The sequence below is a fragment of the Bos taurus genome, chromosome 4 (genome assembly GCF_002263795.3).
Source record: "Bos taurus isolate L1 Dominette 01449 registration number 42190680 breed Hereford chromosome 4, ARS-UCD2.0, whole genome shotgun sequence".
NCBI classification, from domain to species: Eukaryota; Metazoa; Chordata; class Mammalia; order Artiodactyla; family Bovidae; genus Bos; species Bos taurus.
Window position 1 is genome coordinate 22,124,583 of NC_037331.1, and position 26,958 is coordinate 22,151,540.

At 36.2% G+C, this 26,958-nt stretch overlaps 1 protein-coding gene across 10 annotated transcripts in view; it reads right to left on the minus strand.

Moving 5' to 3' along the window:
- ETV1 (ETS variant transcription factor 1) overlaps positions 1-26,958 on the minus strand; it is a 98,963-nt gene that overhangs the window by 26,921 nt on the left and 45,084 nt on the right. For 9 of the 10 annotated variants that reach the window (XM_059885715.1, XM_059885714.1, XM_059885713.1 and 6 more), the window contains 3 exons: positions 17,991-18,120; positions 14,713-14,901; positions 10,108-10,355 (listed from right to left, as the gene is read on the minus strand). In XM_059885715.1, coding sequence (XP_059741698.1) covers positions 10,108-10,355; positions 14,713-14,901; positions 17,991-18,120 — 567 coding nt within the window. Of the gene's footprint in view, positions 1-10,107; positions 10,356-14,712; positions 14,902-17,990; positions 18,121-26,958 lie in introns of those variants that run through there. The other variant, XM_024990850.2, reaches the window with a different exon arrangement.

Genomic DNA, 26,958 nt, shown 5'->3' on the forward strand with positions numbered 1-26,958 from the left:
AGCACACACACAGGGAGAGATTCAAATGTACATCCTTAAACTGTCTCATTTAATTGCAAATCTTAAAGTTGCACACATGAAAACAGTTGTATATTCATTTCACCCACTTGGAATAAGCATTTCTGGGCCTAAGCATCGTGGTCATTTTCTCTAAAAAGAAACTAAAAATCCCACCCTAAAAAAGTACACTCCCCTCCCCATTCTAATTCCCTTTTTTCACGCTAGTACAGCTCACAAGCCAACTATCCCTCCCTTCCCCCTTTCCTGCCTGTAAAATCCAAGTTAGACAAACACTGTGTGGCTGAAATGACATATTTGAATGGAATTCAGACCCACCAGTTCCTGTTTATGTTTCTGATTTGAGAATGTTGTCTTCTCCGTTCACTATACATTATGAACACTGCACGGCCTTACATAGGGTCAGGTTACATGCAGGCAGGACCAATGAGCATTAATCATTACTTCCAGGCAACTGGCAAAAGCAGCAGCTGATGGAACACTACACCCTTCAGCTCTGTATAAATGGACATTCCAGAGAGTCAGAGTGTGTATGTGTGTGTGTGTCTGTATGTTTTTCCTTTCAGTCTCCATTTTATGAATGAAACTCCAGGCTCTATAGAGTCCATTCATGTAGGAGAAATGCTTACAGGGCTCTGCCTCTAGGGATCAATCAGTCATGGGTAAAACTGATATGATTGGTTTAAAACAGCCTTCAGCCTTCCATTACTGACTTAAAATGCAGTCCCTGTCCATTTGACCTGTGTTAATGCATAAAGAGTAAATCCAGACCATGGTCTCAATTCTCAAATCAAATCACTAGCCAATGCCACTTACTGTAACTGTAGATTTAGAGCATATTGAAGTATTTCTTAGAAAAACTGACAGAGTGGACCAAATCTTGGAGAGATTTGCTATTTTCACTCAGAACTGAAATAGGAAAACTCATGTGAGATCTGATAAGCAAAAAAAGGCAATGTCAAGTTGTGAGGCCAATCCATGACCTCTCTTATAATAACAAGATCAATTAGGAAGACATCACCATCACTTTTCACATTTGAAGCACCTAAAAATCAGAGATTATGTGACCTACTAATCCACAAATTACTGGCTGAATAAAAGAAAATTATCTTTGGATGTCAGAGAAACAGGTAAGATGTTACCATTTTCTGAACAATCCAATAACTCATTCCTTTAAATTCCCAAGTGATTTTCCAATTCTTCGAGTGACAGTTTTAATGTTAAGAGGGAAAAAAAAACCAGTTGCCTTGTTTCAGGAGAAAATGTGACCATAAGCAAACGATGCTCTGTCATGGAGTAGGGCCAACTCTTGGCCTTTGGGAGTGTTAAATATCAGGTACAAAAAGCCAAAGTTCATGGAACCATAATCATCACTACACTGGAAATTACTAAAGATGGTAACACTTAAAAATATCTAGAGTTTTTAGGAGGGAAAAAAGCTATTTATGAGCAATTATGGGAACAATTTGTAAAGACCCAGTCCACTACCAAATACTGTCAAAACATATCGTGGGTTTTATCAGCCATCTGTAACTTGGTCCTTGACCCTGAAGGGAAGAAAATACTTCTTTCTTCCAGTGACCTGAAGCCATTTTGCGAACTGGTTGCAGTCAACAATCCCTGGGTAGATCTTTAACTGATTTCTCAAGGAATCTTCACTATGCTTACAGAAGAAGGAATGAGAAGAAACACGAAAAATGCATGGTCTTTGGTTTTAAATGTGTGCAAGATTTGCTAATATGATGTTATAATAATTTAATATTTATCTTCTAATTTCTAATATCTGCCAAATAAAATGATAGTAAATAAATAAAGTTACCAGCATATTTAACTTTGAACTAAAATTAGAATACTTGACATAGCCAGGAGAGATGATAAGGAAACCTACAACATGTCATCCACAGGAAATACAGAACAGAACAAGACTGCTGAAGAGTCAATATATATTCAATTACTAACTCTTAAATAATATTCTTTTTTCAAGGTTTAAAAAAAACTTCAGTATCTAGAACTAGTTTCCATGGTGGTTCAAAGATAGGTAAGTAAAAATGATGAAGTAAAGCTGAATATTTACAAACGTTGTATTTCGTATTTTTAAAAATTAGAATTATAATTATCTGTCTTGAGGCCTTCCATTTTGGAAATGACAAAGCTTTATGGGAGACCTGAAAGTGTAAAATAAGTATCAGGAGCTCCTGCTAAATCGCTTCAGTCGTGTCCAACTCTGTGCGACCCCATAGACGGCAGCCCACCAGGCTCCCCTGTCCCTGGGATTCTCCAGGCAAGAACACTGGAGTGGGTTGCCATTTCCTTCTCCAATGCATGAAAGTGAAAAGTGAAAGTGAAGTCATTCAGTCATGTCCGACTCTTAGCGACCCCATGGACTGCAGCCTACCAGGCTCCTCCATCAATGGGATTTTCCAGGCAAGACTACTGGAGTGGGGTGCCATTGCCTTCTCCGAGTATCAGGAGCCCTTACTTCTATTCTTACTGTTCCATCTAAATCTAATTAGCATTTTCAACAGTTTTCTTTTGCCTTCACTCCACTCCTTGTTATTTCTTGAATAATATTTTTGGTTGTTTACTTACGTATGGATCAATTGTTCATTAAGCATGTAAGAATATTTATCATAAAACATATATGAGGCCAATTTCCCTAAAATACATATCTCCTCTTATAAAGTAAATAATCAGGAATCATTAAAAAAAAAAAAAGATATCCTGATGACAGAATTCCTGAGATATTACTACAGTAGTAGTAGTGTAGTAGTAGTAACAATCATAATAGTAATAATTTAGAAATAAACTGCTGAGTAAATTTAGCCTTCTGAATTGTCTATTTTTAATTTTGAGCAAGTTGAACCAGTTGATGAGGCCCTGACAAATCATCTTCAACCCAAAATAAAGCACTATTTACTCATATTTCTATGTGGCTGCAGAAAATAATTATCTTTTTCTTGCTCTACTAGCTATTGATTTCATCCCATAAATTTAAAATCATATTCTAAATTTTACAAGAAAAATTCCAAGAATGCTCACTAAGAGCAGTGTTAGGAATTACTTCACTATTTTCTTTGCTATTTAAGATGAGTACCCATCAACACAGCAAAACATAGAATAACATTTACAACATAAAATTTTTCTCTCACCATTTCAGAAACCCAAGACTATTTAACTCTGATGACTGCAGTGCCAGCTTGGGCCTATGTGACTACCAGATATATTTGTCAGTTCTAACAGTTGAAAGTTGAACACATTTCTAGTTTTTAACATATTTAACATGAGCTAAATATTTTGCATTTATTTGATCATTTCTCTGCCTACATATAATTTTTCTACATGCTAAGAACAGATAATTATTCTCTAAATTTGAAGGTTTGTCTACTGGCCTTCATTAAAGTCCTTAGATGATGAAGAAGTATATGGAGAACGTAGAAAGGGTTGCTTGGATTTAAAATTGAAAGTGAGAAAAGGCTCATCTTATTTTTCCAAATGTAAGCTTTCTTTACATATTTCAGTTCTTCATAAGTTTTCTACTAAAAAATAGATTGAGCTGACACCAGTTTGAAAATGACTCTTGCATTTTAAGCCATCAAGTGATCAAGTGTTTTTAACAGAGTGAAGTGCAATAAGAAAGAAGGCTCAGACAAACTCAAAGTTTACATAATCAAAGAATTTTAGAGCTGGCTATGACGTGTTTGTTGGAAGAAGTGATGCTAAAGCTGAAACTCCAATACTTTGGCCACCTCCTGCGAAGAGTTGACTCTTTGGAAAAGACTGATGCTGGGAGGGGTTGGGGGCAGGAGGAGAAGGGGACGACAGAAGATAAGATGGCTGGATGGCATCACTGACTTGATGGACATGAGTTTGGGTGAACTCCGGGAGTTGGTGATGGACAGGGAGGCCTGGCATGCTGCAATTCATGGGGTCGCAGAGTCGGACATGACTGAGCGACTGAACTGAACTGATGACACTGATTTGTTACTTTTCCTTCTAATTATCATTCATCCTTTTTCAGAAGAACTATTAGGAAAAGTCACTTATCTGACAATCTCAAATTTTGATAATGTTTATGGTGCATTTTTAAAAAGGAGACAGAACACATTTTAATCCAAAATATCATTTGAAGTTTTATATTTTCCTGTCTTACAACAGTGAGTACCTAACAACCAGAATAAAATTTGAGGACTATCTAACATGAAATGAATACCTTCAAATTAGAAAAAGCATACCTTAGGTTTTAATGCAAATGCTTTCATTGCCCTGCATCATGTAGAGCTTTTCAAAATCATATGCAAATATTCAGGCTAAAATTAGAGAAAAGAATAAATAATACATCTAACAAATTATGAATTAAAAAACTTTACTTTGGACAATTATATAGAAAGACTGTAAACTGTACACTAAGAATAAGTTCTAGTTTTGGCTGCTTCACAGGAGAACTATGCAACTGATGGTAGTTAACGTGAATGAGCCTTGGACATTTTATCTCTACAGTGGAGTGTAAAGAAGGAATTTCAATGAGGTGATCCCCAAGAGTTTCATGAGCTTAAAGACTTATGATTCTATGAAACAACTATTTGTGTCAATTTCCCAATTGAAAATAATGCCGCATTTGCCAACACATACATATGTCATGCCTCCAAACTGAAAGAAGGACTCATCAGTACCAGAAGGAATGACACTAAAAAACACAATGACCCTAAAAAACACTTACAAAATACAGAAACCTTTTCTTTAGAAAACATGATCCCAGCTTTCGCCCCCACCCTTTAGAACTGCTTCCTTCCCTCCTAAAGCTACAAGCATGCACTTTCCCCCATTTTCTTATTTCCTGTCTCTGAAAGTTCTTTCCCTTCTTCATTCCCAGCTCCTGGCTAAAACTGCTCCAACACAAGGTGGGGAGGCAGCTTTTCAAATTAATTAAAGTAACAGAATAGGCCCTGAGTGTTAAAAACACTTTACTAATGTATCACCTCTTCAATCAACTACTGGGTTAAGATTTTTAGTCACCAGCCGCAAATGCAAAGTAACATAACAGCATTAAATAATGGGGCTTCAAGCACAGCGCAGGGATGAGCCTGAAACCGACCAGGTATCATATGCATTCTCCTCCCTCTCTAAGGCAGCCCTGGAAACAAAGGAATAGAAGCCAGGTTTGCAACAAATGAGACTATGTCCTTCTTTATTTAGTGTTCTTTTTACTTATAGGACTGATGTGATTAACTTGAACACTTTTCTTTTTCAACTCTAAATTGGGTGATACTTGACAATTTAATACTCTGATTAGAAAAGCTGTACTAAGCATAATTAAAAGACAAAGCACTTTATAGACAAAGTAGATACTGACTATATTATCACTGCCTATATAGCGCTACAGTGTTTCTATACTGGGTCTTATTTTTACCTGAGCCACACTTGACGTGTATAATTTTTTTACGCAATAGTGTCATTTCATTAAATATTATTAAAAGTCTGGCTTCTAATGACTGCATAATATTTGCTATTGAGAGCCATAACTTACATTACCAATTACTCTATGATATTCCTCCACCACTAAATATTCATCATGTGTCTCCCCTTCCATAAGATAATTTTCTGACAGTGAAAATAGCTGATCAAAGTGTATGAACATTTTGTGCTGATATTTTCTTGAGTTAAATTTTAGTGTCATGTGTTCACCACCCTCCTAAAAATACTACCCTTAGCTATCCAAAACCAAAACAAAAGACCAGTCAATGAACACATAAATTCTAACAAAATATGTTTTTGCGAATATCTAAAATATTTACCTCATTGGGCATTCAGAATCTGCAAAACCTCTTCTGCGAGTATGAACACGGGAAAACAGCCACAATTTTATTTAAATAGAGCACTGTATCCATATGAAGCACAGTGCTTACTCAATTCTTTTGAACTCAGCCACAGGGACAAAAAAAGAAGAAATCAGACTGGATTCAGTAAAACCCAACCAACCAACAAAAAGCCTGTGTCCCTGCTTTGTGCAGCGATATTAGGCTAGAGAAACAGAGAAGGAAAACAACAATAATAGATAATTACATCTATTATTGTACTGGACTGTTGAGAACTTAATATTATAATCATGATCATATTGTACTGGTTCATCAAATTGGCCCTAAATATCAATTGTTTTTTATCTTTTCAGAGTCCTCTGATCTAAGTTTTTTTCCCTTTCTCTTCATAAAAATTTCTACTCTACTAACATAATATTTTGTAATTTTTAGCTTAAATACTCAGCAGTTGAAATTGCATTCCTGTAATTATAATTATGACTAATAGACCTTCCATTTCCCATGTCATAATTAATGTCAGGCTTTATTAGAGCATAATCATGTTGCCTTTTCACTTACAAAGCTTCTTTTATTTTCACAACATTTATGTTATATTGAATTAAGCAATGAAGAGTTCTAGAGGCCTTCTTAAAGGACAATCTGTGGATCATAGATGCTGAATAAAAGGATTATGAAATGTTTCTCGCATTGTCTTTAGATTACATAAAGTATTTTCTAATGTGCTATTTGTTCAACATCAGTAAGTGAACTAAGCACTCAATAATTCAGGGATAAATACATTATATTTTCTAAAAAAAAGATTAATAAATTGCTAGCGAGGATGAAAGAACTAAAGACAATAAAACAAAATATCTGGAGATCATATTGTGACAGCAATGAAGGACATATGCAGATGTGTCAGCCTAATTGCTGCAAGTGGGTAGTCAGTATAACACATTTTGAAAGGCACAGGTTAATTTTTCATCAGCCCTGGTTACAGTTACTATAGTTCTTCAGACCACATCCATTCAGAAGATGTAACTTTACTATTGAACTATTTATTTTACTATTTATTCAAGCAAAACTGAACTGTATCTTATTGGCAATATTGAAATTAGAATTCAAAGGTACTGTCCAACTTTAACAACTTGAAATGTAATTTAGAGGGGAGAAAGTTACATTAACAACTTCTTAAATATTAAACAAATGTTCCAGAAGTCATTTGCAAGGTATATGGTAACTTACAAAAAAAGATGCCCTATGTACCTTTAAAATAGGATATTGCACTCTTTATGGACTGAATGATCAAGTTCCCTAAAATTCATTGTGAAGCCTTAATGCTTAACATGACGGTATTTGGAGAGGAGAGCTTGGAGAGGTAATTAGAATAAGACCAGGCCATGAGGGTGGGGCCCTCATGGTGGAATTAGTATCTTTAAAGGAAGAGAAGGAGAGAGGAGAGCTCTGTCTTTCTCTGTTACATGATGACACAGTGAGTAAGTAGCAATCTGCAAGCCAGGAAGAGAAGACTCATCAGGAAATGAATCCGCTGGCAGTTTTGATCTTCGACTTTCCAGCCTATAGAACTGTGAGAGTTAAATGTCTGCTGTTTAAGCTTTCCAATTGATGGTATCTGATGATAGCAGGCTGAGCAAAAGCATGGACTATCCTTTTTTGGTTATAAGTAACTGAATCTGTGCCTCTGAGGACCAAACAGCAACTGACTTAGAACTCTATATTACATATGGCCCAAAACTAAAGCAATTAAACCTCACCGTATCAGTTCTTCTTTTTTTTTCCCCCCTCATTGGATTACTTAAATCTTTTTATTTGGTTCACATCTTCTTAAGAAAAGTTACACATTCTCAATACCATGTTATATATGATTTTATATATGATATAAATATAAGGAGAATGTTGTATTAATATAAATATATGCATATTTACATATAATATAAATAGATGGAAAACCAAAGAATCAAGAAAATTATTCCAATTATAATCTTTCTGAGATATAAAATCATTTCTAGAAAACATGAAGAAATTTCTAAAAATGCTATGCCCTGCAGTTCCTTCTGAACCAATTATTTGGGCTAGTTTAAATGATTTACATGCCAAGATTCTTGAAATCACAATGAATTCAAGAAACTGTGTAGCAAATTAAAATGAGGTTTGGAGAATCAGGATAACATCAGTTAACAGGATTAGAAATTTACAGAAAAAAATGAGCCTTATCTGTAATAAAGCCGATGGTAGTGCAGGGTTCTTAATTATGTGCATAAATCATGGACAAATATAAAAGGTTCTAAACTATAACCACTATGGTACATTGTAGGTTGGTCTTGAAATTACAGGGTCCAGGACAAGCATTCAAAGAAAGTCCCTCACACCATATGTTTAAATTTTTAGAACTATATGGGGATTTCCCTGGTGGTCCAACGGTTAAGACTTTGCCTTTCAGCACAAGGGGTGCAGGTTTGATCCCTGGTTGGGGAACTAAGACCCCAGATGCCTGGCAGCCAAGAAACCAAAACATGAAACAAAAGCAATCTTGTAACAAACTCAATAGAGATTTAAAAAATGGTTCATATCAAAAACATCTTTAAAAAAACTTTTAAAACTATGAATCAAACAAACTTATAAATAAATATGTTCTTTCCTCCTATTTGAAAATGTGATAACATAGCAACTAGGAAGGCCAGGTCAAACCTAGACTTTGGGGAAATTTCTAGAATGAGAACTGAAAGAGAAAATGGTATGGAGCCAGTTTTCAGTTTTCAGACCCCAGCCCACCCTATTTCCTGCCTCACTTCCTATATCCCTCAAGCCCACACTGCTCCATACCACAGGAGCTTCACACACCAAACTTATGGGTACAACCAAGCTCCATCCTCATCCTCTCACAAACAGCTGCCCGTTGGCCACCTCCTTGGACTTAAGAGGTATACACAAGAGCAATGTGCTCTGCCTGGAAAACCAGGCCTGGGATGAACTTGCTCCAGTCCTGGAAGTAGACTCAGGGCTGACTGGGCAGGGAAGGCATGGGTCCTGGGTAGCTAGTGTACCTTCTAGAAGTAGAGTCCGAATCTCTCAGCAGAACTTCCTCTTAGTTCTTTGAACTTGTTGTCCAATGAGAAAGGATGGCCGGAAGGAGGCTCTCAGTAGGGCTCCTTCTTGCTGAGCTTTAAGATCAGTTTATAATAAAATAGGTAACTTTATAGAAGTTAACTTAAGACAAGGAAGCAAGACCAGGAGACAGTTTTCCTTCATCAAGTGGAACTGATAGAAAAACTCAGCAGAGTTATGCCTAGAGAAGCAATTGTTCCCTCATAAAGAATATCCATAACTTTTTTCCACATGAAAGGAAGTCACTTTGCTTTCAAATATTTTTAAGTCTACAACCATCTATTGATCATGCTTACAATAATGTTAGCAATTTTTTTGCCTGGTGCCCTTCTTAGAAGCATTAGCTTTTATTTCATACTATTTTTCAAAATTCCCAAGATTTCTGAAAGGCAGGTGTCTTGATTTCGAAAAATGTATTCATTTTGTAAAACAAATTCATTTTGTTTGAATGTAAGACAATTCATTTCGTAAGTGTATTTTGAATGTGATTCATTTTGAATGTATTCAATTCATTTTGTAAAATAAAATGAATACAGATTATGTAATTTTTCTGAGTTCTCAACGTTGAATATTGGCAAAGTTTTTGGCAACATTAACAATAGACAAAAATGTTCTTTATTTCCAGGTAACCCAATTCTCCACTTTGCCATATTTAGCAGGGCCTTTCTGGCTCAGTGAGACAACAGCTAAGCTTTATTATTGCTATTTTTGCTATTCTTTGTCCAGTATAGAAGAATTCTTATTCGTGCCTTGGAATCTTGCCATACCAATAAAGAAAAAAATAGTTAATAAGCAATAAGTTAGTACAGAATATTAATTTCTGTAAATATTGTCATTAAATAATGCCACAGGAGCAAATAGAAAAACAAACCCAGAATTTAGAAAAGAACACTCCTGTTACTCTCCTGGCCTGAGATAGGAGAGCTTAATTTTACAAATTGTACTTTTCCTCAAACAGGTTTCATTCCTAGACACTATTTCAACCATCGACTCATGCCAAAATAGTTTGATAGTCCAACCCTTCACATAAAGAGAAAGATTCAAAGAAGGAATAAATCAGAAAGTTTCAACCAAAAAAAAGGTCAGGAGCCACCTAACCTGCAGCCAACACTAATGAAAGCGACAAGCAAGTGAAAAGATATCATAAATGTAACTTAAAGCACAGGCCTACCTGAATCATATGCAAAATCTCTGGGCTCCTGTTTAATCATCAGAGGAGGGGGGAAGCTTTGGCTGGCTGCACCACCAACCATGGTGTTGTGTTCATACACTGGGTCGTGGTACTCCTGCTTAAAGCCTTGAGGTGGGAAGGGGATGTTTGGCTCAGACATCTGCCGTTGGTACATGGGACGTCCTTCCCTTGGCATTGTTGGCAAAGGAGGAAAGGAATTACAGGGTTCAGAAAGTTGGCGGCGAAATCTGGGAAATAAGAGAGCATATTTCAAATAAAAAGGTAACAAGAAATAGCCTTTAAAAATACTGGCACAATTTTTAATCGCTTAGTTAGTGAACATGACACCAGCTGACTGACCCAAAGTGTAAATCTTCAATGAAGATGAGATTTCTCCTTCCTGGGTCAGTAGCAATATGCTTTCTAATCATAATACACCTTGTGTTCCTCTTCTAATTAGTTCCATTCAGCACCATTTCAGTGTATTACCAGAAGTTAAAGGTGTGCCTCAAGTAAGGCTAAGGAGAGCGATGTAGCATTTGCAAGAAATACATACCCTGACAGTTAAAATGCCCAGTGAGAAATCAACTTGGTAGCTCACCAAATTTCCTTATGAAGTGAGTTAAAATAATTATAGACAAGGGAAAAAAAGCAAAACAGAGACTCTGGAAAGAATCTGATCTCAAACTGCATCCTCTATCTTTTAATTGTTATCAAGCTAATCAACAAACAAAATATCAACCAAATAAAAACCTCCTTAATGGTTTTCCATTTCTTATCATCGATTACTGAGGAAAGAAGAAAGGAATGGCTTTCTTTTCAAATGGGTGGGACTCTTACATCTTCAACAATGTCCTAAAGAACACTGTATTCTAATGAGAAATTAAACTGGGCAATATTATAGAGAATGAAATCCAAGCTAGTTTTTAAAGACCACTTCTTTACTGTCAAAACAGCAACACAGAACACACTGGCTTCCGAGAGCTTCAGACAAAATATCAGGTCGATGAAAATAAGCATAAAATATTACAGCAGACCTCTGAAGATGGAAAGAACATTCATGCATTACATAGCATTGCAACACGTCATGATGTTAGGTCATGTGGAAGCTCCGAGGCCTTGGCAGAAGGCTGACGGTAAGTTTCTACACTCCTTCCTTCTTGGTTATCTACCGTACTGACTGGCTCATCACATCATCATTCAGTTCTGTGTGTCTCATCCTAATACCATTGACCCACCACAAAGATGTGGATTAATTAAAGATTTAAAAGTGCTCTAAAATGCCCAGGAGTGCTTAAAAATAACCTATCCGACATTTCTATGAGCAAATGTATGCCTATTAATTCCCCTGCACCCTTCTAAAAGCATTCCTGTGACTTTAATTTGGAGAGTTAACATTTAATTTTGGTAACGTTAAATGAAAACAAGGGAAAAGCAAAAGAATGGCGGAGCGATTGCTTTAGCGTTTCTCAGAACACTCCACCCTGTGATTTAACTCTAGCCTCGCCAGCTGCCATGAAAAGCACTGAAATTCCAACTACACCTGCAGAAAACCAACTTAGAAACTCAGATATTGCCAAACAATTAGGCTGACTGGCACTGCATTCATTTCCCTTCTCTTGCTTATTTCATTAGCCAAAAAAAGAAACAGAAATTATCATTAAGAACTGTCAAGGAGTGAATCGGAAAATTGTAACTTGAAGTTAAAATAAGAACTCTTGCTCACTTGGGAAGCCACACAAGGAAGTTAATAATACTTCTGCTAAAAGCTTTGTTTAAAAAAAAAAAAAAAAGTCAAGCCATTTGTTTGCAGGAGTCAATGTGCTTCCAGTTGGTACTCACTGAGGACCATGCATATATCAACACACATATGCTTCCTAAGAAACTACAAGTTTGTGGTGATGTTCTTATGACTGATAGTAAAGAGAAACGGACTCAGAAGCTTCTGGAAGAGAGTGCATGGGTAAGGAGAGCACGCTGATGAACTCTTGGGTATAGAAAAACAGCGTCTAAGTGGTGGGAAACAGAGAAAAAGAGACAGGACTCCTGCACAGTGAGTTCAGGGAAAAGTGCCAAAGGGCTGGGCCGAGGAGCAGAGAGAGGCAGAGGAGAGGAAGTGGGGTGCAGCCCAGTTGGCCATGAAGTGTTCCCTGAGAGAGGTTGGGTGCTGGGCTGGAGGGGGCTATTTGGGGACAGGATCTGTTCCCAGAGCAAATTTGCCATTTATAACTGAGGGACTGTCATTTGTTGGCGAGAGCTCTCCAAGAAATCCTCCTCAGAAACATACGGCTTCAGAGATTTTCCTGGGATGGGCCAGCTGGTACTGGCCTCCACGCTCCGCGGGGGACACTGGGAAAAGACCTGAGCTTCCCTCTCCTAGTTCCGGGCCGGCTGTTCGCAGTCTCAAATATTTGACTTCAAGTAGAGACGCTCAAATGGATTTGGCTATGGCAGCTCTAGTTAGGTCACCTAAAAACAGCCACACTGCTTGTTTAGCAGTCACCTTCCATAAGAGAGAACTTCAGAGAGCGCCAACCGTTCCACCTCTAATTCTGACCCTCGTCTGAGGGGGAGAGAGGCTTGGTACCAAGAACTCTGGGAAGTCCCCAGAAGTAGACAAAACAAAACTTGCTTTTTTCTGCATCGTCCTCTCTATGCCCCCATCAGTCCTACACAATGTGCATCTGTTTAATGGCCCACCCGGCAATAAGATTTCTTTCATCTGTATTTACAAAACTGTTTACACAGATGCTCATACCATTACACTCTGAGAAAGTCTCAGGTCCACAGGGTGAGAAGAAAAAGATAATGGACAGCGTTTCATAACCAAAGCACAAGAGGACACAGGGATGGAAACCAAGGTAGAAACATTATTATTTGGTTTCATGCTGGAAAGAATGCTTTCATCTTATCCTTTCATATCAGAAGAGTGACTAAAATTGAGATTGAGTCCCATTAAATAATCTATAAAAAGCAGAGCTGAGTATTCCCTTATTTTCAGAAAGTTGCCAGTGGCTCATCTTTGGGTTTCCTTTGCTGATCTGGAGGATTCCTGGGCTGAGCTATTTTTATAATGCTGTGTCAGAACCCCTTTGCACAGGCTTATTGTTAAATTTGGGGTTCTCTGGTGGCTCAGAAGGTAAAGAATCTGCCTGCAATGCAGGAGACCTGGGTTCAATCCCTCGGTTGGGAAGATCCTCTGGGAAAGGGAAAGAATACTCCAGTATTCTTGCCTGGAGAATTCCATGGACAGAGGAGCCTGGTGTGCTGCAGTCCATGGGGTCGCAAAGAGTCAGACAGAACTGAGCAACTGAACAACAACAGCATGCTAACCATGGTCTCGAGATTATGCCTGTTGTATCTGTTTGGTAGAAATACTACTATTTCATGGCATGTTACTATACATCTCTTTCCAATTCCACATTCAGGGTTGTCATACTGATAGCTTGGAATCTGCCATGGGGGCAATATTTACATCACAGACTCATCAAATGCTACAGATCAAAGTCTTTTGGGTTTTCTTCCATAGATCCTATTGTTATCCATTTACCAACACACCACTTGTTCTATAAGTACAGGGTAGAAGGGGAAAAAATAAATGCTGTATACAACTGAACTGTGTTTTTAAGTTGTATTATTAAGGCCTCTAAGGGTCCTTCAATATTTTATTTAAACACAAATTTTTAAATCTCTAAGAGTTGAGAATTACCTGACATAGCATGTTCTCTATGTTGTGTCTTGCCTTGTTCCTTTCTAAGGAATACTAATTCAGTCTCTACCACTTTAATGTTATATTCTCAGTGTTCAGGGTCATGCATCTACTGACATTAAATATCCATCACTTGCAAAGGAGGAAAGAGAGTTCTATCATATAAGTTCTCTTCTGCAAAACTATGTACAGCTAAACCAGTCAGTCTAAGGTAAAGAACCTAATTCCATAAGCCATCTACTAAAATTAGTCTCCTAACTTTATTTTTCAAGTACACACATATGCTCATAAAAATGGGATGATCTGATTTAAAGTTTAAGTGAAGCAATTTAATTCAAGCAAAGAGAAAGGGAAATGTTCAAATGTCAGTATATAGATTAATTTTCCATTTTAGCAACCAATTTAAATGTTTATAAAGGAATGTTTACAAATGACCTTCTCCACAAATTATTTATAGCGAAAGACAGAGCAAACTCTAAAAATATTTTGCACAGATGTGCAAAATTAATACACTCGCCTTGAATTTACTATAGGTCCTAGGAAGTGGTAAAAGGAATTTCTTCCAAGAATGTTAAAAACAGTTTTGCTTTGTTTTTTTTTTTTTTTTTTAATGGTACTTGCAGTTACCAAGGGATAAGGGGTAGGGAAGAATAAATTGGGAGATTGGGACTGACATATGCACACTACCATTGATAAAATAGATAAATAATAAGGATATATTTCATAGCACTGGAAACTCTACTCAATACTCTGTAGTGACCTATATGGGAAAAGAATCAAAAAAAGAGTAGATATATGTATAACTGATTCACTTTGCTGTATAGCAGAAACTAACACACACATTGTAAATCAATTATATTCCAATAAATTTTTTTAATAAGGTACTTGCACTTTACCTGTGATCCATGGGGTAGCTACTGTCTTGGATGGGCTGCGATGGAGGGAGGTGAGCTGGGAAGGCGCGGTCAGGCTTTGAAGTGTGAGCTGAGTTGGGAGATGCATGGTGCAGGGGGGACACTGGAGTGCTGGATGGTGTTGGGGGGTTGGAGGGCCTCATTCCCACTTGTGGCTTCTGATCATAGGCACTACCCAAGAGATAAGAGAAAAGAGAATGTGAGTTTCTTGGGAAAAATTAAAACTCTGTCCCCACCCCAAACAGTCAAGGAAAGAAAAAAATATTTCAGGCTAAAGTCCTAAGGAAGCTTAGAATGGTATGGCTTTTGGTTTTTGCAATTCCAAAACATGTAATCATCAAAACAGCCACACACTTAAACAGAAAATAGGATAATCTATCACTTGGAAACAGTACAAATATAAACCATCTATTTTTAATACATATACAAACAACATAACATAAGGAAAATCTCTGTCAGCAAAAGCAGTGACATTATTTCCATCTATTCTTCGTTGTTTTTTTTTGGCCACACTGTGAGACATTGCAGGATCCTAGGAGGGATCAAACTTATGCTCCCTGCATTGCAAGTGTGGAGTTTAAACCACTGAACTACCAGGGAAGTCCCCATTACCATCTGTTTTTGATATGTCTCCATAAGCAAGTTTCATAGATCTTTTCTAGATCATTAAATATTTCTGATATTATAATCCTTCTACATTGCAGAAGACTTTACAGTAAGAAGTCGTATCAGTTTAACGAGATGCAGATCATACCTGACTCGCCTTTATTTGTTGTAGAATTCTAAGCCGATGCTTTTGCCTTATTTTCATTCTTTTAGTGTAAAATAAATGATGCCTGGCATTAACTTCCTCACATGAGATAATAAAGATTTATGAGGCAAATTAAAACGTCTCTGATATATTTAAACCTTCTTGGAGCATAAGAATAGGCACAAAATAATGTTCTTAAGAATAAAATCCTGTTATCACAGTCTAATTTCTAAACATAATTACAAAAGAATAAAATGAGTAAGCTTGTTTTTATACACATTATGAATTTAAGTTGCAGTCTTTAGCATAGTTCTCAGGGATATGATTTAACTAATTCTTCTAATCTAAAAATACTTTATTGAAAACAAATTATATTTAAGTTTCTGAACAAAAAATATCTAGGTTAAAACACTCTGTTCCTTTTAAGATAAAAAGCATTTGCCAGTATATTTTTTCTTTAAAAAAGAAACTTAAAACAAAATTGACTTATGTAATAATTTATCCTGTTGCTCCATCCATACAAAAGAATTACATCCATGCATGAAACTACAGAAGTAGAGGAGTATGGGCTGCATAAGTCTTTCTTCCTTTACAGCAAAGTCCACAAACTCATACTATTTGGTTCCACCTGTTTCCTTTACCAGTATTTCTGAATGAGAATGTACTTCTTTTATAAAATGGTTCACCTGTCTCATTCCCATGTGAAAAACAGTGATACAACTTCTGTCCTAGGATATTACTTTTTTCTCATAAAATGCTATACTGTGTTACACTGTTCATATAGAAATGGAAAAAACAGAATTAATCCAATAAATCACTGTGGGAATTATTGGTCTTTGAGAAGAATCTCAAAACACACAGGTAATTCTACCATTAATTTATGGAAGTCAGATGTCATTTTTGAAAAATATGTCTATAAACCAGTAGTTCTTCCATAATCACACTTCTGATCAATGCTAAAATGCAATGACAATTCTATACCTATTTGGTTTATTAATTAAAAATTCTCCAATATGTTAAATAATTACTCTGTGAATACATAGTATTATTCATAAGGAGAAAATGCAAAAATTAAAAATGTGATAAAATAAAACTGAGATTGATCAATACTGTTTTATCTGAACTCAGTATGCTTTAATAGTAGGCTTCTATAAGAGATACATCTTATAAAAGCTTTGCAGTTCAACTGGACCACCTTTATCATTTCAGACTCTGTGAACTGTCTAGGAAAGAGGATGTAGAAGACAAGTTTGCAAGAACAAATAGTAATGAAATATCCAAGCACCGGTCGGTACCATGAAACTATACAAACCAAAGTTTTTTGAATCTTAAATATCTTAAACAACGAACTAGTGAATGTAACAAAAAGGAAGTAGACTCACAGATGCAAAGAACAAGTGAATGCTTTCCAGTGGGTAGAGGGAAGCAGGAAGAGCAATATAGGGGTAGGAGATTAAGAGGTACAAATTACTAGGAGTAAAATAATCTATAAGAACAGATTGTACAACACTGGCAGTGTAGCCAGTATTTTATAATAACTATAAATGGAGCATAACTTTAAATATTGTGAATCACTATATTATACACCTCTAACCTTCAGCTATGCTTCGATTTAAAGAATGGGAAAAAAAATAACATTATTCTGCAGAAGGAAACAGAGTATAGGTAAAAAAAACAAAAAATCTGAGGAAACAGAAGACTCCTCTGAATCATAATGCATTATGAACTTGAACTTGAATCAACATAATTTATAAGACCGCAAATATCTGTAATCATTTTTATAAGTTTCTAAACTAACTCCTTTAAAGGACTATGTCTCTACTGTAATTGAGAGTAATAACATACAATATACAGAGCCAACTTTTTCCTTATGCAATTAGGGGCCAATACGAAAAGTAGCAGAATGCAATTTACTGTGAAGGGTTTTTAATGAACATACATGTTATCAAATTTTCCAACAAAGGAACAATGTACTTCTACTGCTCCACCCTTTATTATCATCAGAAGGAACAACTGGGTTTTTAACAGATAATAGCCTCTGCTAAGCCTTATAAAATTCTAACTTTACTGCAACTGTCCATGAATGCATCTTATAGATCATCTGCAAAGCCTGTCAGATAACTAATGTACTGTTCAGACCTGCCAAATGCTTCATTGTTTTCCCCCTACAAACTCTAAAGTGCATAATGCATTCTTTCTAATGAGAACTGAACTTTCGGTACCTGCTCATGCCACCTAAGACCCTTTTTACAATCTCAGGATGCATCCCCTAACGGTTGTGGAAAAGCAGCTCATGATCTGGATAAAAATTACTCCTTTAAAATGATTCTAGAAGTATATGATCAGACAGTAAACGGTCCTTTTGAGTTCTGCTCAACATATGACCTAATTAGCTTGTTACATGTTGAAGATGTAACTCTTATAAAATACGACTTGAGATTTTATATTATGGTAAATCTGTGTTTCTGTAAGAACCATCAGGTGCTCACTATACACTCAATTACTTTACCTGACATTGTACAGGCACTTTTCTCCATAGCTGAATTTAAAGGGCTGTTCTTGACTGCAGGCAGAGCCGAGTTCTGAACATGGACTGTGGGGTTCTTTCTTGATTTTCAGTGGGAGGCCATGAAAAGCCACTAGAAAACAAAAATACCCGCAAAAATGAAATCCTGTTAGGAATTAAGTACACTAACCTGTTCTATCCCTCTTGGTTAAAATGTCACTAACATTTCATATTAACTCTCATACATAAGAAAAATCACACTGGACAAATTTTATGCAAGAAAAGATTCTGGAGAATTTTATATACTCTCCATATACTCATTGTTTGCTTTTACTGTATAACAAAATGCACGCTTGAACTTTCTCATTACTGAAAGTCAAATGAACTATTTGTAACTGGCTTAGCTGACACTAACAAAATGAGAAATTCAGTTTTCAGAAAATAAACTTGAAAATATTTCAGCAAGTTTTCCAATAACTCAAGCAGGGGGGAAAAAAAAACACAACTGACTATTCAAGAATTAACTGAAAATAGAAGCATAATTTTAAGAATTAACTGAAAGGAAAATATTTCAAGTGCATCAATAGTAATGGTTTAATGGAATAAAAATTGAACTATGACGAAGAAACCCCAGCTGCCGTTCTTAGAGTAACTAATGATACTTTGGACAAAAGGATAAAAACTCAACATCTTTGTGGACAGTGCTTATATATTAAACTACAGATAAAAAGTACTTATCTAACTATTTAAGAGAAGTGTGAAGATACATTGTGAGAAATACATTAAAGTTATTTTTTGTATATTATGACCATAAAGCAATTGTTCTATATGAAATGATAGTTTCTCCTTTTTCATATGACATTGTCATGTCATTAATGTTCAATATAATACAAAGATAATATCACAAAATATGAAGAAATATGTGTATTTAGGTGGAATCATATCTCTTAAACCAAAAAATAAAATAAGGTTATATATTTTTGTTATTTTAAGTGAAGCTGAAAAAAATATATACTAGAGATCCTCAGAATAACTGAAGTTTTAGTAAAAATGGAAAAATAAATAAAAAGATAAGAGGAAAAACAGACATGAGAATGAATTTTAGTTTCATACAATATGCACAGGTAAGAATAATCAAGGATAAGCCCAAGAAGGACACACTGTGGATAGTTATCCCAACTCTGTAAAACCTGAGATTAAAATACAAAATATTAAGTACATATACTATAAACGAAGATAAAAGAAGAGAAACTTTGTGGTTTATGATGCCATTCAATCTTGATCATAACATTATAGCATTATGAACTTGTACTTGCTTGAATGTCATATATAATTTTAGTATAAGAAATTGATATCAAGAACTATCAAGCTCCAAGAAAATAAATTTGTTAATATAAGCACATAATTTTGACTAAAATGTTTAGTGATATTAAAGAAACATCTGAAGCACTGTGGAAAACAAATTTGTCACCTAAATTAGTTGTCTAAGGAAAACTTAATAAATAATAATACAATTATTTCACTGAGTGATCTATTTCAAAGTATTTTTTCTAATTTAATGTGTGTTTAATATACCTACTCAGAGAAGAGAGAGTCAGAGGAACAGAAACAAAGAGGAAATTATGTATGTTTTCATATGCAAATGGTACATATGTTCATTAACTTTACCAAGTCAGAAAGTTATAATTTATAAAATGCTAAGATGAAAGAGGCTTAACAACCTCAGGATTCACTTCATAACCTGAGGACTTGCTTGGATTCTGATTTGAACATAACAACTAAAAGAGACCAATGAGTAAGACATTTTAATGTGGACTAGGTAAGAAATTATTGTTAATTTTGTTGAATGTGATAATGAAATGGCAGTTGTTCCCAAAAAAGGTTTAAAGCTAAAGCTTCATAAAATATTTACGGATAAAAAAGTAAGTCCTGGAATTTCATTAAAATAATCTAGAAAAAGATGTGTAGGGGAAGAATCAAATAGAAAAATGTTGATAAATGTTAAAAGCAGACTGATGGGTCAGTGGGAGTTCATTACATTATTCTCTTTACTTTTATCTAAATTCTAAATTCACAAGATAAAATGCTTTTAAATTATGAAACAAAAACACAAAGGATTTAAAGTAGCATCCTTTAAGAAAATGTTTTGCCCTCTGCATGTGTATGTGTGTGTGTATGCTACTTCTTAGAATGACAGATATTGCACAATGAAATCTTGTAATATGTTAATCATGTATTTGCTGCTTTCTTAACAAATAGTTTTCAACTCTTTATGACTTACTTGAACATATACAACAAAATGTGTTAAGTTCAGCACTTTAGATTAAGTATTGGGTTTTATATTTTCCTAAGAAAAAGCAGTACCAACATCAAAGGAACTCAAATTATACCTGAGAGATCAGAACTAATTTGTATGAATAAAAATGGATAAGATCTCAAAAGCTAATAAATTGGTACTACAATGCAAAGTTGATCATATTTATCAAAATATCAGACATCATCAGAGACTACTATATTCAACATTACTGTTTTAAAAGTCTTTGGGACCACGAAGTAGGAAAGGATTAGTGAACAGGATGCAAAGGCATTAACCACAGAAGAAAATAATCTATGAATTAGGCTTCATTGCAGTTAAGAACTTCTCTTCCCCAAGACACTAAGCTACACACACCAAGAAGTTACTTGCTATAGAAAGATCAAAGATATCATACTCAACCTAATAAAAATTGTTACAAAGAGAGAAAAGAAACAACCCAATTAAAATTGGGCAAAAGATTCAAACAGGCAGTTCATAAAAGAAGATATCCAAATAGCAAAATAAATAAGCAACAAAATGAACATATATGAAAAGGTATTCATCTTTACTCATCAAGAAATTGCAAATAAAGTCACATCAGGTTATACTATATACCGACTAGGATGGCTAAAGATTGGCATTGACATTGACATGAAGAAGACCTAAAGCAGTAAGAACTTTTAAATATATGCTACTGAGAGTACAAACTCACATGTACACACAAACACACAGTCTGGAAAACTTTTTGGCAGTATCAACCAAGTTTTTATATAAGATTTTATATAAGATCATATTACTATGATCTAGTAATAACTCTCTTAGGTGGATATCAAAGAGAAAGGACTGAATATGTTCACCAAAAGGACATATTCATAGCAGCTTTATTCATAATACCAAAACTGGAAAAATTCCAGTGTTCACTAGCAGAAAAATGGATAAATAATGTGTGGCTTATTCATACAATGAAATACTCTACAAGAATAACAAGGAACACACTGGTTACACACAGAACGTCTCTCAGATGGTAAGCTGATAAAAGAAGACAAGCACAAAAGAGTATGTAGTAAAGGAATTTGAAGAACAGACCACCCTGATAGTGAAAGAATCTTCCGGTGGTGGATGGGAGTATTAATGACAGACAGGGATCTAGTAATCTAACGCTGATGTTTAGTCACTAAGTCATGTCCGATTGCTTCGTAACCCCATGGAATGTAGCCTGCCTGGCTCCTTTGTCCATGGAGTTTTCCAGGAAAGAATACTAGAGTGGGTTGCCATTTCCTTTTCCAGGGGACCCTCCCAACCTGTGATCAAATCTGCATCTCCTGCACTGGCAGGTGGATTTTCTACAGAGCTATAAATATTTTATATTTGCTCTATGCAGTGATTACAAGTATATACATATGTAAAATTTACCAAGTTTTACACTTAAGATTTTTACATTGAGATAAATGTTTTGCTCCAAAAAAAGGTTTAAAAATATGAGAAACGTCAAGCAACGCTCTAAAAAATTGAGATGTTTGAAAATGCCTGGCCTCCTGTTCCAGTAGAGACATCTGATAATGTGCTTTAACCTCACAGGATAAATAATTCCAGATGAAGCAGGGGAGGGAGGACAACTCTGGGGTACCATCAGGAAAGATTCCTAGCAGGACACTAGCCTTCTATCAAAATGTCCATTAATATCAGCCTAGAAGCAAAAAAGCATAACTCATCCTTGTAGATACACCATCTGGAGCTTTCAGACTGGCCCCAAGAACTTCTTGGAGTAACCATAGAAGAAAGAACATAAGGACACCCAACGTGTACTCAGAGGGAAGCTGATCCCTAAACAGAGGATCCCCAAAGTTGCCCAATCATCAAAGTACTCAGAGAAATTTTGAAAACAAACAAACAAACAGGGATTCTACTATTCCATATGTCTTAGTTCAACTGTGTCCCCTCCAAATTTTAACTTGAAGTCCTACCTCAGACGTGACTTTATTTGGAAAACTAGTTGATGTCACTTTAGCAAATAATTTGTGATATATTTCTTTGAGTTGGTTTTCTTTTGGGGAGGGTAGTTAATTTGACAAAAAAAAAAAAAAAAAAGACAGGGTCATTAGAGTGGAATCTAATCTAGTATTACTGGTGTCCTCGTACAAATAGGGCATTAGGACAGAGAAACACAGTGAGAATACCAAGTGAAATGAAGGCAGAAATTAGAATGATGCTTCTTCAAGCCAAGAATTGCCAAAATTGCCTGCAAACTGCCATAATCTAGGGAAGAGGCAAAGAACACTCTCTCTCTCATAGCCATCAGAACCCTGCCAACACTTTCATCTCAGACTCCTAGCTTCCAGAGCTGTGAGACAACAAATTTCCACTTTTTAAGCCACCTAGTTTATGATACTTTGTAATGGCAGCCCTGGGCTTCATTGGGTGCTCAGTGGTAATGAATCTGTTGGGCAGGAGGTGTGGGTTGGATCCCTAGGTGGGGAAGATCCCCAGGAATAGGAAATGGCAACCCACTCCAATATTCTTGCCCGGGAAATCCAATGGACAGAAGAGCCTGGTGGGCTACAGTCCATGGGGTCACAAAAGAATCAGACATGACTTAGTGATTAAACAACAACATAAATGGTGACTCTAGCAAACTCATACACCCTTCCCAGGAACTCTGCTTCACTACAGCTGGCATATAGATCAGCATTATCTTTGAAAATTTTCTAGGTGATTCTCATAACCAGACAAATTTCAGATCCACAATGATCTTAGCAACACGTGGATCCAGTGTATGCTACCCTGAAACAGGTCCAAGACTTGAAAAGACTTTAAAAAAAAAATGAAGTTGAACAATGTCTCCCTTTTTGTTAGATGCCAACACTCAAGGATTCTCACAGGTTCTCCAAGAGGTTTAGGGCTCCCGTACTCTCTCCGTGTGTGGGCCTCTTAATCGCTGTGGGCTCTTGGAACCATGACTTTTTTTTCTAATCATAAGCCAAATACTAGGTTTTTTTTTTTTTTTTTTTAAATTGCTGTGTTGAGGAGGAAAAAAGAAGCCAACCTGAGATCTTCAATCTTTTGCACAAGAACCAAAGCAACTTTATTTTCCTCATTTTCAGTCTTCTGCATCCTGGAGATCTCGGATCTCAAAAATGACTTCTTTATTCTTTGGTAAGGGTAGTACAGAGACTCCTTCCAGAGGGGAGACCAGGTTTGGGTATTTCATCACAGGGCTGAGAGTCGGAGCGTCTGCGAACAGGCAGTTTTCCAGCTCGCTGGCACGGGTACAAGTGGAAGCAGCACATTCATTTCGTGCAATTTGCTTTACCTTCCCACATGGAGTTGGTGCATGTAAAAGGCTGTTAAGTACTAAATTATTCCTTATCAAATCACCATCATCTGGAGTCATGATCAACACTAATTAAATTACTTTCACTGAACATGGCTCCAGCCTGCTGCCGAGGCTGCTAGGTACATTTCATCTCGCTTACTGTCCTGTCCTGCCTGTGTCGGCAACAGAGGGCTACAGGCATCAGCATTGTTCGTAGTTTTAATTACAGTGACTCTTTCCTTCTTCAAGTGTATCAAATCATAAGAGTTAACTCCTTCATTTACAAACAAGTGATGGCTCCCAATGTATATTACATTCTATCCCTGACTTCAGACAATTCATATCATTCATCTGCTGACTTCCTCAACCACATTTCCATGCAAACTTTTATGACCCGCAACTCCTCCGGACAATCAGATTTTTAGGAGGAGAAGCCAAGAGAACTCTCCAGAGATGCATCTTGCATTTTTGCTTTGATGGAGGCTTGACCTTTAAAACCACATCTTAAGGCTGACTTGCAATGACTGAGTTCCTCTAATGGTTAAATTTAAGAGCTCCAAAATACCAAGACGTTAAAAAATGCACTTCCAAAATAAACTTAACCACTTCTTAATTCAAAAAGTTTACTTGGGGTTATGGTATTCATCGTAAAGTATTTGCTAGATTAGCGATTGTTTTCATTTTGGAACAATGAACTCTGAGGCATCATCTTGGCTTCCATTTTTTTTCCTGCCCACATTTTAGACCAGAGGCACACTCCTGTCATCATTCTCCTGGAGCACAGAGTGTAGGGCCCGTGGCTCTCCAAATGCAACAACGCTGGCATACAACCAAGTTTTGGTTCAGGGTGGTGTTTAATCACAAAGTTGTGTCCGACTCTTTTGTGACCCCGTGGACTGTGTAGCCCACCAGACTTCTCTGTCCATAGGATTTCCCAGACAAGAATACTGGAGTGGGTTGCTATTTCCTTCTCCAGGGGATCTTCCTGACTCAGGGATTGAACCTGAGTCTCCTGAATTGGCAGGCGGATTCTTTACCACTAAGCCATCAGGCAAGTCCCTTGGTTCAGGGTAGACATATGATAAGTCATATGTGAACATCTACAATATTGATGTAGAAAATAAATTTAACAATTTGCTCATAGAAGAATAATTTCCTAAATAATCATGACTCTGAAGTATTTTTTTGGTTACTACTAAACTGAAAACAGACCATGTTATGATTGATTGGTTCATGTTAGTTCAGACAATAAACAATGAAATCTATGAATTCAGTTTTTGTTTATATTTCTATAGTGAACATGAAGTAAATTTAAGAAAGATAATATGCTTAACTTTGGTGTTAATATTAATATATTGAACTCTCATTGAGTTTGGAATAGTGATAGAAAACTCTCCTACAAAGCCTCAAAAAACTCAGATTTACACAGTATTATAAAGTTTCCGAAGAATCTTCAACAACTCTGGATTTTCATCATTCAAGACAAGGACATTAGCATTCCAATTTTGGGAAAAAAAAAAAATTTTAAGAGGCATAAAGAAGCTAAGCTTTATGCCTAACTAAAAGCCTAGGACTAATTTATTATAGGTAGGAATTAAAGTCTTGGGCTTTGGGCAGCAACTCTTGAACCCTTGACCATACAATTCAAATTTACTTTGTGTAGGCACACTTAAGATTTCCATCATGCATGAGAACCACTGTAACATTATATCAGATGTTTCTTTATCCATATATTTCTTCATTAATTCATCCATTTACTGGCCTAGACATTATGCCATTTGCTAAGGGACAGGACATGTGGAGTTACAGAAGAAGTTGAACAGTAAGTCCTACCATCAAGAACTCACAGAACTCCAATTGGAGCTTCATAACGTTGCTTTTTTTTTAAGAAAAGTTCTAATAAGTATATTATCCAGTCTTCAAGTTTGATTAATTCATGTGTATGCAATGCATATTTCTATATATATAACCTTAGTAATATATTCTTGGCACTTGCATCTAAATGAAAACAATTCTCAGAGCATTCATGCTTGCTTTTAGGCATTCTGCCTTCTTTCAATTTATTGCTGGGACCAAAGGCATTTAAAAATTCACACTACTCATATTCCACTGAAGGAAAAATATTGCTATCCAACAACTAAAGCTTCCCTGTGACTCTGATAACCAAAATGTCACAAATGATGGGTCCCCTTCTCTATGTGGACAGTGAGCATAAATACAATGATAAGTTGTCTCAGCTGTGACCTTTCACTTTGCTTTCCTCCCAACTCTTATCATATATGCAAGTGAAATACAGCAGTAATTTCTGTGAGTGCAAAACAATTACCCTGGGAAGAGAAACACATCACATTTTTAACTACTTATCTAAATAAAACTACATCTTTGAATCACATCTGTAGTTTTTGAATCAATATTAGCTGGGAGTTTAGAGCCTTGATGAGAATCTCTTGACTTTGATGGTGAGATTTCTGGGCTGTGCAAAAAAAATCTATTTTAGAATGATCTACTGAACAAATTTCTTGAGAGTCCCTCAGACAGCAAGGAGATCAAACCAGTCAATCTTATAGGAAATCAACCCTGAGTATTCACTGGAAGGACTGATGCTGAGGCTGAAGCTCCAATACTTTGGGCACCTGATGCGAAGAGCCAACTCATTGGAGAAGACACTGATGCTGGGAAAGAGTGAAGGCAGAAGAAGAAGAGGGTGACAAAGGATGAGATGGTTGGATGGCATCACCAATTCAATGGACTTGAACTTGGGCAAACTCCAGGAGATGGTGAAGGACAGGGAGACCCGGTGTGCTTAAGTGGCAGAGTTGGACACAACTTGGCGACTGAACAACAACAAAAAAACAGTATTCTAGAACAAGAGTTGGCAAATCACACAGCCCATGGGTCAATCCAGTTTCCCACCTGTTTTGGTAAATAAAGTTTTATTGGGACACTTTTCCACCCATTCATTTATGTAGTCTAGGACTACATTGAGTAACAATGTGACAGAAACCCTTTGACCCACCAAATCTAAAATATTTACCATCTGATCCTTTACAGGGAAAAAAATAAAAGTTTTCTGATCCCTATTCTAGATTATGGTCTGCAAAGAAAAAGAAAAAAGAAAATATCAGAGTGGATGGATGGCATAGTGACACCTCCTAGTGTTAGGATATGCTAAGTTAGTTAACAAGGGACATTCGAGTTTGCTTTATTAACCCTGTGTTTACTCTGACTCTCCAAATCAGATAAACAGCCCTGTGTGGCCTATTTACAGGGATATACACAAACATGATGGTGAAAAAAATGACATATTATTGAGGCTCTAAAACACTAGAAATTTATGTGCTTTGAGGAATTTCAAAGCATTT